We start from the raw sequence: 14,669 nt of genomic DNA, 5'->3' as shown, positions 1-14,669 counted from the left end.
GTTTTCCTAAACCAAGAGTGCCTGGTAGCAAGAGGAAATAATGGGGAAAGGAGACGGGGTGGGGTGGGGTGGTGGAGTTGGAGTCTTTGAAAGCACAATTGCTCAGAGAATGGAGGAGTAAAGAGGAGAAGAGACCCAAAAATCTTAGGGAAGAACTGTAAAAAACAAAAAGGTGACCAAAGAAGAAGCCCAGAATTGTGAACTGCTGAGAATGAACCGAGGTTGGTGGAGGAATAAAAAGAACGTCTTCAAATACATTCAAGTTAAAAGGAAAAAAAAGGAAGGAAAGAAGAAAGATAAGGACAGTGGGAGAGAGGGAGGGAAGGAAAAAACAAAGGAAGGGAAGGAAGTAAGGAAGGAAAGAAGAAAGGTAGGGATATTTGCTCTTCAGACTATAAACAGTAACATGCCTATTGAAAAGTTTAGTTTCCCTCCTGCCCACTCTCAATACTAACCCATGGATTCCCCCCCCCACACACAGGCACCCTGCAACTCGAGGGAGGGAGGGAGCGACAATGGAAGGGAGGCAGGGAAGGAGGAAGGGACAAAGAAGAAGGAAAGGAAAGAAGGAAAGAAGGAACAATGGGAGAGAGGGAGAAAGGAGGACACCCACCCCAGTCCCATCCCCCTCCACCAGAGACCCATGGATTCCACCCACACAGGCACCCTGCAACCTGAGTGATGAGCTGCCCCCCCCCCGGCCATTGACTTCGCTTGTCAAAAAGTTGCAAAAGGTGATCACATGACCCTGGGACACTGTGTCCGTCATAAGTATGAATCAGTTGCCAAGCATCCGAATGTAAATCACATGACCCTGGGGATGCTGCAACAGTCATAAGTGTGAAAAATGGTCATGTCACTTTTTTCAGCGCCATTGTAACTTCGAACAGTCACTAAGCGAATTGTTATAAGTCAAGGACTACCTGTACTTTATCATTTTTTTGGGGGGGTTAAGTTTTTGACACCTTGCTGGGCCACTGGTGGTACTCAGACATTGCCTTATCCTAAAAGTGGTACAATGGGTGAAAAGGTTGAAATGCCCTGAACTAAATAATAATGGGGCCAGGATACACCCTTGCCTTATCTCTTTATTTGTGTGAATCCTGTTAATCAGAGCCCCATTAACCCCATACCGCACTCTGAAACAGGTACTTGTGTAAAGGGCTTTAATCAAGGCCAGGAGTCTAGGTTCTATTTTAAGAGATGTCAATTTACTCCATAGTACTTCTCTATTTACCATATCAAATGCTGCTGTAAGGTCTATGAAAGCAGCAAACAGGGGTCTCCTCTTATAGGCATATTTGGCAATTAGATGGTTCAAGACAAAGCAGTAATCAATAGTAGATCTGCTTTGTCTAAAACCTGCTTGTTCTTCTGTGAGGATGTTGTTTTCCTCTACCCAGATTTCAATTCTGTTCAAAAGGTAGCTAGCATATTTTTTTTTGCTACAATGTCAATCAGGCTGATGGGCCTATAATTACTAGGATCCTTTTTATTCCCTTTTTTATATATGGGGACAACTATTGCCATCTTCCACCCATCTGGTATATGGCAGGTGTTATTTATGTGTGTAAAAAGACCTGCCAATACAGGGCCCCACCAATTGGGAAATTTCTTGAATAATTCTGCTGGTAAAGAATTCTCACCTGGGGCTTTATTACTCTTTAAGCTTTTAATGATGGCCTGTATCTCCTTTTCTGAGACTGATGGCCAAGGGGGGAGGGGAGCTCTAGGGTTTACTAAATCACTGTTTAAAGACCGGTCTACCAGTTCCGTGGGAGCAATCTTTTTTATTATTATTAATTTATAATATAAAATACAAAAATGCAAAAGAAAATAGGAAAGATAGGGGAGGGAAAAGGGAAGGGGAAAGTGTAGGAAAAAGGGAAAAAAGGGAAAAAAGGCATTGACTTCTGACTCCCTTTTGTGCAGTAGAATAAGGTAATAACATCAAACCTCAACTTTTTACTTTTACACAATATAGGTAGTCCTTGACTTATAATTTAGTGACCGTTCAAAGTTACAATGGTGCTGAAAAAAGTCACTTATGACCATTTTTCACACAACATTGCAGCATTCCTGTAGTCAAATCTGAATCAAAATTCAGATGCCTGGCAACTGCTTCATACTTATGACCATTGATGTGTCCCAGGTTCAAGTGATCCCTTTTGTGACCTTCTGACAAGCAAAGTCAGTGGGGAAACCAGATTCACTTAACAACTTGTTACTAAATTGCTGCAGTAGTTCACTTGACAACAGTGGCAAGAAAGATTGTAAAATGGGGCAAAACTTGGTGGAGCAGTGGGCTAATGCCTCCTTAAGTAACACCAGCTGCCTGCAATTAGTGCAGGTTCGCGTCCCACCAGGCTCAAGGTTGACTCAGCCTTCCATCCTTCCCAGGTAGGTAAAATGAGGACCTAGACTGTTGGGGGCAATTAAGCTGACTTTGTAATAATGCCGCTTGGGGTGTGTGTGAAAGCCCTAATAAGCAGGCATATACATAGAATGAAGGCTACTGCTAAGCTTGTAAGCCGCCCTGAGTCTTCGGAGAAGGGCGGGATATAAATGGAATTTAAAAAAAAACCTCACAACAAACATTTCATTTATCAACATAAATGTTGGGCTCTATGGTGGTTTAAATTGAGGACTACTTGTAGTATAAACTAGCCATTTCTATAACAACAAATCTATCAATCGGTAAAACCCAAAATCAAAGTTTCATTTTTTTCCACCTCAAGCACAAAGTCCAGAAGCAGTTTCCATGAATTAAAACATTTCTTGTATCCTAACATAAGTACATAACAGTTTGTTTCAAAACAGAATTCTGCAAAAAGAAATAATGGAATAATGTAAATTCTTAGTATTTATCTTACATTACCTTGATTATAATATTGGATATACTAAACCAAAACCCACAAATAATATTTATCCTGAAGTGCTATGTTCAACAGAGCATCCCCCCAATATCAACATAGCTTCAGGTTAATAAGTAAAAGCATTTATCCTATGATATTCTTCAAATACTGTATAGATAAAAGCCAGAATAAAGCATAAGGACCCTTAGAACTGTGGCTTTCTTTGGCACTAACATCATCAAATAATAATTCTCCCAAAATTTCAACACATGAAACATTGCATCTGCTGAAATATCTCTTTCTTATCCCTTGCTTCTGCAGTCAAAACCTGCACCCAAAACACTAAATCAAAATAAAATAGAACAAAAGATCTGAAAGACTGCATTAAATCAAAACTGCAACTGTTCCCTTCAGCCATGAAGAAGCAGGGGAAATCCCAAAGGTCAAAAGAATCATTAGTTTATCAGGATTCAAGTTTTAAAGTAGTACAATACATGTTTTGAGGCAGCTGATCCCAGTTGCAAACCTCAGATTAAAAATGGATAGCTATTCCTAGATCTTTGGAGACCCAAAACCATTAAGAGTGATCAATAATTTATAATCTTCCTAAGTTCCTCTTGTCAATTAATAATATAAAATTCAACTTACTCGCACATGAATCTCTTCATTTATTGATTCTTTTTTATTGGTCTTCTTAACATCTAGGTACTTTACCAGTGGTCTAATGGTAATTCCCTTCATTTGAAATAAAGAAACAAGAAAGAAGAATTTCAACCATTAAACTGTGCAACTAAACAGTACGGATGAGATGCCTAGCATTATTTGAGACCTAGCATACAGTACTTCTACCTCCTGATTATTTCACATGCCAAAATAGCTTCTAGGGAAAAGGGCCTTAGTATTTAAAAGAGCCATTTTTACCAGTATGATGCATTTTCCCATATGCACAAAACCACGAGTTCATTTTTGTAAGAACACTGGATCAAGTTAGATGAATGGATAAGGAAGATCTTCAGGGGAAACAAACTTCCAATAAAATTTTCTTCTAATATGTGCAAAATGCACTGATATTTTGTGATGAAATATTCTCCTTACCTGAATGAAAACAGTAAAGTATATCACCACAATAGTAGATGTGATAAACATCTTCTTTCTAGGGAACAGGGTTGTAGGAAGCAAAAATGCAAGGGAGAAGCTGCTGGCTCCTCTTAGCCCACTATAGGTAACAATAAGTTGATCCTTGAGAGTAAATTTGTAAGTGCGGAACTTGTTGCAAATGGAGAACAGCAAGAACACACCTAGGAAACAAATTTTTAAAAAAACTTAATCCCTAATAGAACTGGAAACATTTATGTTATGCAAACTATTCAAGCCAAAGAATACTGCACAGTGATGAAGGACCTAACATAGTTTGTGTATCCTGCTTTAAGCAATATATCCAGAGTAGTTCTACAGGTAATACTTTCTCCCAGCAAAGTTAAAAAAATGCAGTGTTAAAAGGGGTTAAAAATTTAAAATAAAAAGAAAAGAAAACTTTTGCTTTTGGAGGAGCTCTTTACAGCCTTTGCTGCCTGTCCACCATCTTGGCTTCTCTCCTCCCTTTTTGAAAACCTCCCAGCAAAGTAAATTATGCCTCAATCTATCTTAGCCAACATAGTGCACTTGAAGTCTTTGTTAAACTGGTTAGACCAGTCAGATCTGAACAGTCCCAACATTTCTCTTTCTGTTTTACATTCTTTCCCTCCTACTTTCTGTCTCAGCTAGCAATGTTCAAAGCCTTTTATCCAGTTTGTTTTCAGGTTGTCCATGCAACTTACTTAGTGCTCTCCAAAGCATGCAGAAGAGCAGGGTGAAGCCAATGAAAGCCCAGTTCCATTCATGGTTCCGACCAATTGTAGACACTCCCATGAACACAAAAATCAGAGTCTCACTGATACTGCTTAGCATTTTCATGAAGTATTTTATGGTTATGTAGGAATTTTGAGAAATATTGGCTTCCACATATTTCTTCATTGTCACTGCACATGCTGTTATCCTGTTGAGCCATAAACATCGAAGAAAAGGAGTAAGAACCACTGGAAACGGGGACATGAAAAGAGAATTCTTGTAAAAAAAAACAGATTTCTACATTCATCATGAGTGTTATTTTATGCTCTCAATCAAAAATTAGAATTGGGGACAAAAGGGGACAATGAGAAACAACAGGAAATTCTCAGCATGCTTGGAACAACATGGAGATTTGCAGAAATAGATGTCCATTAAAATAAATAAATAAATAAATAAAGCATACACTGGGGAATTGGTTGCTCTTCCCCCCCAAAGGTCAGCATGGATCGAGCATGCTCTGTGGGCGTGCAATTATTATGCATCCTCTAATAAAGAACCCTGAAAATTAGAGGACAGTAAAACACATATCCTCTAAAATACAACTTCCAGAGTATAGTGTTATTGTTTGTCAGACTTTTAGCTAAGGTCTATGTAGTATAGCAGCTTCCCTAACAGATGTGGGGAAGTTACCACTTATAATATTTATGGCTATGGATTCTCTAAATCAGACATGTCAAACTCGTGACGTCATGCAGCGTATCGGGCCAGCAGTTTGACACCCCTGCTCTAAATAGTTTGGATGTCACATCTGGAGGCCAACAGAAGGCTTGATTCAGTGTCTGATTATTTATGGCCATTGTATGCAGTCCCATAGCATACAGTTCTCTAGGTGCTTAGAAACCAACAAAAAAATTTTTTTTAAGGAAAATAAAACATGAGACAATCAGATGAAGAACAGAGTACCTGTCACTTGCCATATGTAATGTTGTATAGTTGTGCATTGTTGTGGAAGGTAGGGGAGATTAGAGGGTGGAGAGACTCCACAAAGTATCCAAAGAGGAAGAATGATCTACAATAACTCTGTTTCGCTAGTGCACCAAAGGTTAACTGCTATTTCAATACATTGCTGATGCTAAGGCTATCTAAATGGGAAACCAGTTTCCGGGTTTTCCACTGCAGGGGGAGAGCCAGTTGGCACAATTAATTTTTTTCATTCTTTAGCAGAAGATCTACAACTGAAAGCCTGACCTCTCCAACTTCTTATCATCTTGTCATGTTTAATGAAAGAAAAAACAGGTAGTCCTTCACTTACAATAGTGACTGTGCAAAGTTACAACAGCACTGAAAAAAGTGACTTATGATCATTTTTCACACTTACGACTGTTGCAACATCCCCAGGGTCACGTGATTTGCATTTGGTTGCTTGACAACTGACTCACATTTATGACGGTTGCAGTGTCCCGGGGTCATGTAATCACCTTTTTCAGCCTTCTGACAAGCGAAGTCAATGGGGAAGCCAGATTCACTTAACAATTATGTTACTAATTTAACAACTGCAGTGATTCACTTAAGAAATGTGACAAGAAAAGTGGTAAAATGGGACAAAACTCACTTAACAAATTTCTCACTTAGCAACATAAATTTTGGGCTCAATTGTGGTTGTAAGTTGTGGCCTACCTGTAGTTAAATCCATGAAAAAGAATAATCATGTTATATGTTTAGTTTAAAATAACTAAAATAGTTTAAATGAATCAAAATTAAACATGACTATGTCCTAATATTTTGCCACATGCACTGTTCACAGTCTTAAGTATAATCCTTGGTCCTGAAAAAGCTACAGAACCTGCTGCCATTCCAAAAGTCTGTTCATGAATGGGGCTCTGTAACCCCATTTCTCCTGGACTTTATCATGAATTTTGTTAATGGCAGAAATCACTCCAGTTTGAGAAAAAGCATCCAGTATGGAGATAATCCCTGCTCTTGACATAAGCAACACTTAGCAAAATGTAATTCGGTACCGTATACTGTTCATTATTAGCAAAGGAAGGAAAGGCCTAAAACTCCTTTGTTTAAATTAATCATTGCCTGGTGCCTAAAGCCTTGTGGTTCCTCAAACATTCTTTCTTATCACCCAAGGCAATTAGTGAAGGGTGTAAAACTAGGAAATAGTAAGTCAATAAGAGGTTGCCAACTACAAAAGTGAACATTGCAAGTTTTACTTACGCCAAGATGCCAGATATGTAAAGTATTTCTGCGGTTAAATAGGACAGGTAACTGAACATGAAGACCAAGAGAGGTTCAATGGCAGAAATGTTCTGGGTGAATCGAGTCATAAAAGCTGCCACAAATCCAAAGACAATGCCAAACAGCAGTCCTCCAAGACTGACCACAAAGAAGCGAGCACAGCCAGCTAGAATGTCAACAGATTCAATTGTTTCATATTTATGCATCTGGGTAAAGTCAATGAATATATTGTATAGGACCTGCACAGGAGAAAGAAACAAAACATTTCATCCTTAGTTCCCCCCAGAGATGCTCATTGCCATTATCCTTTAGAGCAGCTATAACAGTGCAGGAGATGCTTTTCAGGGAGATGCCACCTCCATTAAATAAACAATTAATTATGAAGAACGATTTCCCCTCCCACCATTCAGTGTCCTAATGTAGCAAAGAAATTCAAATAAACTTAAACAAATTAAAAATGGTTGTCCGATCTCTTTTAAGAAGAGATCGGACAACCATTTGTCAGAAATGGTATAAGGTTTCCTGCTTGATCAGGGGGTTGGGCTAGAAGACCTCCAAGGTCCCTTCCAACTGTGTTATTCTGTTCTGTTAAAAATGATACAAACACCTGAGAATAAAACTAGGTCTAATTTAATTGTATGGCATCACCTGTGCATGAGATTTCAGCTATATATATATGCATTTCATTTTCTTCTACTAGTGATATCTTTAATTCAGATTGTTTCAAAATGATCATGTCATAAATTAGTCATGTTCAGAGATATCAAGGATACAAGTATCTGCTGCTGCATTAGACATGAAAGATACTAAATACATAGAAAGCATGAAATACATTTGCATCCTTTGCTAGAAAGCATGCATGCATGTATGCTAAATGAGTGATCTGTATATTTTAAAATGAATGAATGAATGACTGGAGCATTTTTGCTCTTGCTAGCTTTGTTTTTAGTCAGCTATGTGAAGTTAGCCTTGGTGCTGTCATTCTGGTCATAGAAAATCCATTCCAAAGATACTCTTCTGATGCTTTCTGTAATTTTTTTTTGTTACCATCTACATCAGAGGTCTTCAAACTTGGCCCTTTTATGATTTGTGGACTTCAACTCCAAGAATTCCTCAGCCAGGCACGCTGGCTGAGGAATTCTGGGAGTTGAAGTCCACAAGTCATAAAAGGGTCAAGTTTGAAGACCCCTGATCTACATCTACTGTACCATTTGAAGATTAGTTTTTAAAAAAAAAACAACCTGTGCTGGATACTGCAAATTTGTACTGATGGTAGATATGACTCAGGTTTTTATTTACATTCTAAAATGTGAATTTGCCTTTGTACCGTTGTATTACTTTTATACTGGATATCAATGCTTTATTGTTGTAAGGTCCTCAGGGGACTTTGTTACTTGCGAATGCAAACATTCTAACAAAATAAACCAAATAATGAGTAAATTACTCTTTATTTGCAACACTGAGCTCTGAATAATTTACTGCTATGATATGAGCTAGAGTACTTGGAGAAGCATTATCATATTCTCACTATCTCAGCTGGCGAGGTAGGGTTGATCTTAGATAAAATTTGGATGAGACAGTAGGAGGAATATCGGAAGCTATGGATTAGACTAGGAAGTTGAAATAGGATCTGGAAGAAGACAGTAGCAAACAACTTTCATATGTTTGCCAAAAAAACCCAGCCCAATAATCCTAAATGATCCAAGAGGGCAACTGAGGAATGCCATCTACAAGGACTCAGGGTTGAGTTTTCCCAGTGATGGTTCTCTTCTATGGATCAGACTATCTGGAGATACTCAATTTTCCTTCACCATTTTGTGCTTCCAAAAGGCTATAAAGACTTGGGAATTTATTAAAGGAATTGGCCATCATTGTCATAGCACTTTGTTTAAGGATCCTTAAAGAGCCAGAAAACTCTCCTTTCTGCATGGAGGCCAGCTGGGTTACTTTGGGCCAATCATTCTATCTCAGCCCCTCATTCAGATGTTTAAAAAAAAGTATTTACCAGTTTGCACTGGTAGATTATGCTCCAAAATGTTGATTTAAGAGACCTTCATGCTACAGATTCAGATGACTGTACTCAAAGCAATCTCAATTAACAATGATATCAATGAGCATAGTTTGAATCCCTAGTGAGAATCATTATTTGATAATAAAAATATGAGATTGGAATTCTTAGTTGGTAGGAGATAAACACTATAGTTTTTAATTCTTAATGAAATGGTTAGCTGTAAATTAATTCCAAACTGTAAAAGCTAAGGCATGTTTTGTTGCTTAATCATTTTGATTAAAGATCTGAGTCACTGCTGTTCTTGAGCTATAAAGTCAGCATGATCTTTGTAATTAAAGTTTTCAAAAGTCAATACAATGAATGTACATTTGGTAGTTTGATTGTAAACTCGGCAGATTGTAGCTTAAATCTGGACAATATTGAATTTTTCACTGTTCACCAAGTAAGAGTACTAGACTTCATTTGACAAGGGCACCAGTTCTAATCCTTGATTAGCCACCAAATATATGGGTTATCTTCAGCCTATTTCAAAAGATTATTCAAATAACAAAATAGGAATGATATGGGTTGCTTTGTCCTCCTTGGAAGAAAGAGAGAAATGTATACACACTTGCATTAGAGAAGCTCAGTTTTTACAAAAAGTTGTAACATACTTACAACAGTTATCCCATCATTTAATAAGGATTCTCCAAATATCATCATGTAAAGTTGTTCATTGACAGACATTTCCTCAAAGACAGCTAAGACAGCTGTTGGATCCACTGCTGAGACCATGCTGCCAAATAACAGGCTGTCAAGCAGGTTCACATCCTTGAGGCCAAAAGGTGTGATCTGGCAAATTCCATAAAGTGACAATCCAATGCCAAAGGAATTTATGACGGAGCCCATCGCAGACCACCAAAGAATTGAACCAAAGTTTTCAAAAAAGGGGCGAGTGGACATAAAATAGCCTCCTTCAAGGATAATGGGTGGAAGTAGGTATAAGAAATAAATGCTGGTAGTCATAACTGGTGGAGATTTATGTTTGGTGCCAAAAATAATTCCACCAACCAAAACACCCATGGCAATGTGGAGACAGTTTTCTGGCATGAAGTGTGGAAACCGATGGTAGAGATGGAAACCTTGAAAGGAAAATAAAACCATCAAGATGCTCTATTGGGGTTTGGGAAGAAAAATAAAGCTTACTCTACCCTTTGCTCTTCATATTGGATATCAGCAATGCATTAGCCTGGTGGAGCCCTAGGACAGATTTTTCACACTCTTGCTGAAGGTGGACAATTTGTTGCCTCTTCAGCAATAATACTACAGTGGGCCCATTCCTCAGAATTTCTGAGCAATCAAAATGCATAAGGAACATTGAAACACTACACAACCAGATTTGATCAGATAGCTTGTCATTGTGATTAATAGATTTAAACATGTTTAATTTTTTATTGTAGTCTAAGGTATTTTTTTTAAAAAAAATCTTAATGTCCTTAATATAAAGGTTTTATACCACACAATGGTTTGTGATCCCCAGATACTTCCAGATTGTAATTCAGATTGACCCAGAAGGCAATAGGAAAGTTACCACAACATGAATTTCCCTTCTGGATAATGAATATCAGAAGCTGCATCTCAGTTCATACTTTCAAACACTTCCTTTGAATCAGAAGATAATGAATTGTGGTCACACCAGATAATATGATAAATGGTCTACACTGATTTCACTGATTAATTGAAGTGCATAGGGAGAGACACAGTTTAGTTTTTTGCATCCAGGAACTTGAGAACATATACATGACCTATCTTTCTGATGTTTCATTAAATTGGTGAGAATTTGATGTTGTTCAGCTACACAATTTTTGGGTGGTGGTGGTGTTATGTTTCCTTTTTCTTTCAGTGAAATGGCCTTGTCATTCACTTATTTTATTTTTAATCCAATGTTCCATCATATATTATCCTCTATTCTTTCAAGTATATTGTGTCTAGGGTGATTTCTACCAAATATCTTCTCAGCTTCCCATCTCAAACCCTCTGTTTTCCAGCATTACTTTCATAGTCTTCAATACACAAAAAGAAGAGCAATATTTGTGATCTTCCTCATAGAACAGTAACAGTGCTAGCATTTTTGTTCCATGACTCTTAGAAATGTTTTTCAGTTTTGAGATAGATACAGTATATACAGTAGATTAAATAATAGTTAAATAAGAGAAGAAGGGGACGACAGAGAATGAGGTGGCTGGGTGGAGTCATTGAAGCAGTAGGCGTGAGCTTAGATGGACTCCAGAAGATGGTAGAGGACAGGAAGGCCTGGAGGAACATTGTCCATAGGGTCGCGATGGGTCAGACACGACTTTGCAACTAACAACAACAACAACAACAACAAAATAATAGTATTCATTATATCAGAGCAGCTTACACAAATGGTGCTAAAGACTTCATCATCACCATAAACATAACATAATGTAGACTGTTCCTTTTTCTGTAAGAAATCTGCATATTTGTATATTACTCAAATCAATAGTGATGAAGTTTGTATTATAACTTTACAGTATTCAGGCAAAAGGACAGTATTCTTACTGATAAAAAAGGTAAGCCTCTATCAAATTACAACATAACTGAAATTCTGCATATCTATGACAATGGTAAAGTAAAAAATGAATTATTTTTAGTTATTTTTAATGTAAGAATTTTAAATTATTTCTAATTTAAATACATATAGAGAATGTATGTTTTTAAAATTCAGTATTGATCTTTATTGGATTTATTTTCAAAAGTAGGGAATGAAAACAAACCATTTAAATTAAAATATTAACAATAAATTTTCAAGTACTGTGGTTTGAATGAAACAATTTATTGCCTTCCTTACGAAAATGTAAAGTGTTGTTAAAACTGTAGGTCTGTTCATAGCCATCACTGTAATAAACCCCATTGATTAGAAGTATATATACATCCAAGTAAGAATGCATAGTATTTTACTACATATTATAAATGGAAAGCTAAAAAAAACCCTTTATGTTTCAAAATTGAACTCCGAAATGCAAAACTGTCAGTGTTTTTCCAAAGTTAATGAAGTGAAACTTTCAGAGGAAATGTTAACTTTTTCACACTAAACGCTGCATATGCTCTTGAAGGTGTCTGAATTAAAAAGTTGCAACACAGTGCTAAAGTGTGTGTATTCAAATGTAATTCACAAGGAGATTAATTTTGGGTTCATCACAAAATAACTTTAAGACCATTAGCACTGTATCTATTCTCACTGGGTGATATTTGCATGATTGATTTTGAGTGACAAGCTTACTTAATTTTTCAAGCCTTAAGTAGAATCTTCTTTGTAAGCTAAATTATCTCACTAAATTGTTATTTCCTTGGTAACAAGCTGATTTTTTTCTATTTTTCTATTTTTACTTGTTCACACCTATTTTTATTAAAGAAGCATTTTTCACTTACCTATTTTCGCAAGGGAAGCCAAGAGTATCCAAAGTGTAACTTCATAGGGTATTTCTACATATTCATAGTCTAAGGTGAAAATATGTAGTCGCTCATCTCGTCCTGATTCTGTAGCATCAAAGGGGTCAGCTTTAGAAAAAGCACTAGAATTCATATGAGAAAGTTGCAAAGACGTCTCTCCAGCAGCAAAATAACTTTCTAGGCTTGATAACAGCAACAAGCAGCTAAGACACCCAAATATTTTAACAGCCATGATGAGAAGAATTTTATGTATGGGACGTCTTCAAGAGCAAGAGCTTGCTCTCTCAATTTTAAGTCAGAGTCTTTAGGATCGTTCCAGCTTTATGTAGGCTTCCTGTCTTGTTGGTTGGTCTTCTCAAATTCATTATTCTAAATTTAATTTACAAGACTTTTTCAATATTTTGCAATATTCTGTGCCACAGCTTTCAGTTGCAGCCTTTCACTCCCAAGATTACTACAACACAATCCACCAGACTTTCTGAGTTACAGAGAATCCAGAAACAGAACTATTTGACAGGTCCTCCTCCAATAGCAGTTTTTCCAGGTTTACTTACAGTCAATCATTTCTGGGTTTGTGGCAGAAACACATCAAATGTTAGATTAGAGACACCTAGTGGAAGTCACAAGACTTGCAGCCATGACTTTACTGGAAGACTCCAGCATACGGTTGGGACTATCAAGGGATCACCTTTATTTGTTTCTTTGTTTTGTTTATTAATTTGTTTTGTGGATTTCTTTTTTATTGCCTTGATTGTCTGCAATCTAAACAATGTACAATATTCAACTTTGATAAGTCATTATAGTATACAATAGTAACATTAAAATAGCTTAATTACACAAACAAACATACATTCAGGAGCTGGTAGCTATATATGGTAGCTATAATCTCCAGTGCATTTCACAAAAAACAAGGACTTTACAGATAATAGCCAAAACCTTAAACTGTATTTGGAAACAAATCATAGGCAATGGTAACATGGTGTTATAGTAACAAGGCTGCTCTTAGTCGGTCATTTTCTGTTTCTCTGAATGAATTATTTAATTATGTAATGTAATTTTAAAAAGGTGTGTGAGAAAAAATATATTAGTGTTGTTGTTGTTGTTTTAAAAAAACCTAATATATTTTTGTCACATACCTTTTTAAAATTACATTACAGCCAGGAACATCTTTAAAAGGATAAATCAGAATCAAGCAGCACCATATCCAGCTGAATAGCATATCTACCTGTATAAATAACTATGGCACAGACATTAATATTACATAATACTACATTAAATAATTATAATGTTTATGAAAGGCTAAAGACCAGACTTGTTAAAATGCAAACCAGAAATGATCACCCTAGCAATGGGGTCTCCAGAGCCCACTTAGAGATAGATGAATCTGCCCATTTTGGCTTTTCCATACTGTACTTCTCAGTTTTCTATGGATAAATGTTCCTGTTTCCATATTAGAATCTTAACAAGCTCATTTTGCTTCACATTTATAAGTATATTTTTCTATCACAACAAATTGTGCATTTCTTCCTCCAATATGCCTTTTGGATAAGATTTTTTTTGTCTTTGATGGGCTTTATTTTAAAAAAACAATTGGTAACATACATGGCAACATTCATAGAAGTACAACTTTCAGAGTTTCAGTTTAAAATGATCATATTAGAAATAAAATGCAAATGAACCTTTCTCAAATTCCCTATTCTGTCCTCTAATAATCATTTATAGCTGTGGGGCTTCTGAAAGACTGAGCAATGGGCCCTACTGTATTATGCCCTAGGGCAGACATGTCAAACACAAGTCCCAGGGGGCCGGATGCAGCCTGCGAAGTGGTTTCATGTGGCCCATGAACCCATCCTGGAAACAGTGAGGGAACAGCCCCCGCTGCCTTGTCCCTGGCCCAGGCCAGCTGGGAGCCAATGTACAATTTCATGGTGGCCATCTATGCTGAAACTCATTCAGTCTTAGCCCCACAAGGCTGTCAGGAAACAGCGAGCGACCGGCCCCTGCATTGGCCCCGCTCACTGGGCGCACGCTGGGGAGGTATCACCCTTTGTGAGGAATGAAGAAATGCACCATGGCCTGGAAGTGGCCAGCACATGTCCCTGCCTACTTTGGGCAGGCTAGGGGCTGGGCAGCATTGTGCTTCTCTTCAGATTCATGCCACCTGGCTCAGCCTCTTAGCACTGTGAGGAGAGCACCCCGCTGCCTGCCAAAACTGGGCAGGCTCTAGGGTGGACAGCATTGCGTGGGTAACATCGACTCTCATGCTGCTCATGGCATCC

At 37.4% G+C, this 14,669-nt stretch overlaps 1 protein-coding gene across 1 annotated transcript in view; it reads right to left on the bottom strand.

Moving 5' to 3' along the window:
• SLC9A4 (solute carrier family 9 member A4) overlaps positions 1–12,561 on the bottom strand; it is a 31,760-nt gene extending 19,199 nt beyond the window's left edge. Inside the window, exons 1-6 of the mRNA XM_081326474.1 lie at positions 12,370–12,561; positions 9,595–10,058; positions 6,906–7,165; positions 4,673–4,890; positions 3,951–4,153; positions 3,504–3,590 (exon numbers count right to left, since the gene is read on the bottom strand). Of these exons, the coding sequence (XP_081182600.1) occupies positions 3,504–3,590; positions 3,951–4,153; positions 4,673–4,890; positions 6,906–7,165; positions 9,595–10,058; positions 12,370–12,523 (1,386 nt within the window). The 5' untranslated portion in view covers positions 12,524–12,561. The remainder of the gene's footprint in view (positions 1–3,503; positions 3,591–3,950; positions 4,154–4,672; positions 4,891–6,905; positions 7,166–9,594; positions 10,059–12,369) is intronic.
• Positions 12,562–14,669: the final 2,108 nt, after the last annotated feature.

The sequence above is a fragment of the Vipera berus genome (assembly GCF_964194415.1).
Source record: "Vipera berus genome assembly, chromosome: 4".
Taxonomy (NCBI): domain Eukaryota; kingdom Metazoa; phylum Chordata; class Lepidosauria; order Squamata; family Viperidae; genus Vipera; species Vipera berus.
Note: the sequence above shows the minus strand (reverse complement) of the source record. Positions and strands in the feature narration are given on the sequence as shown.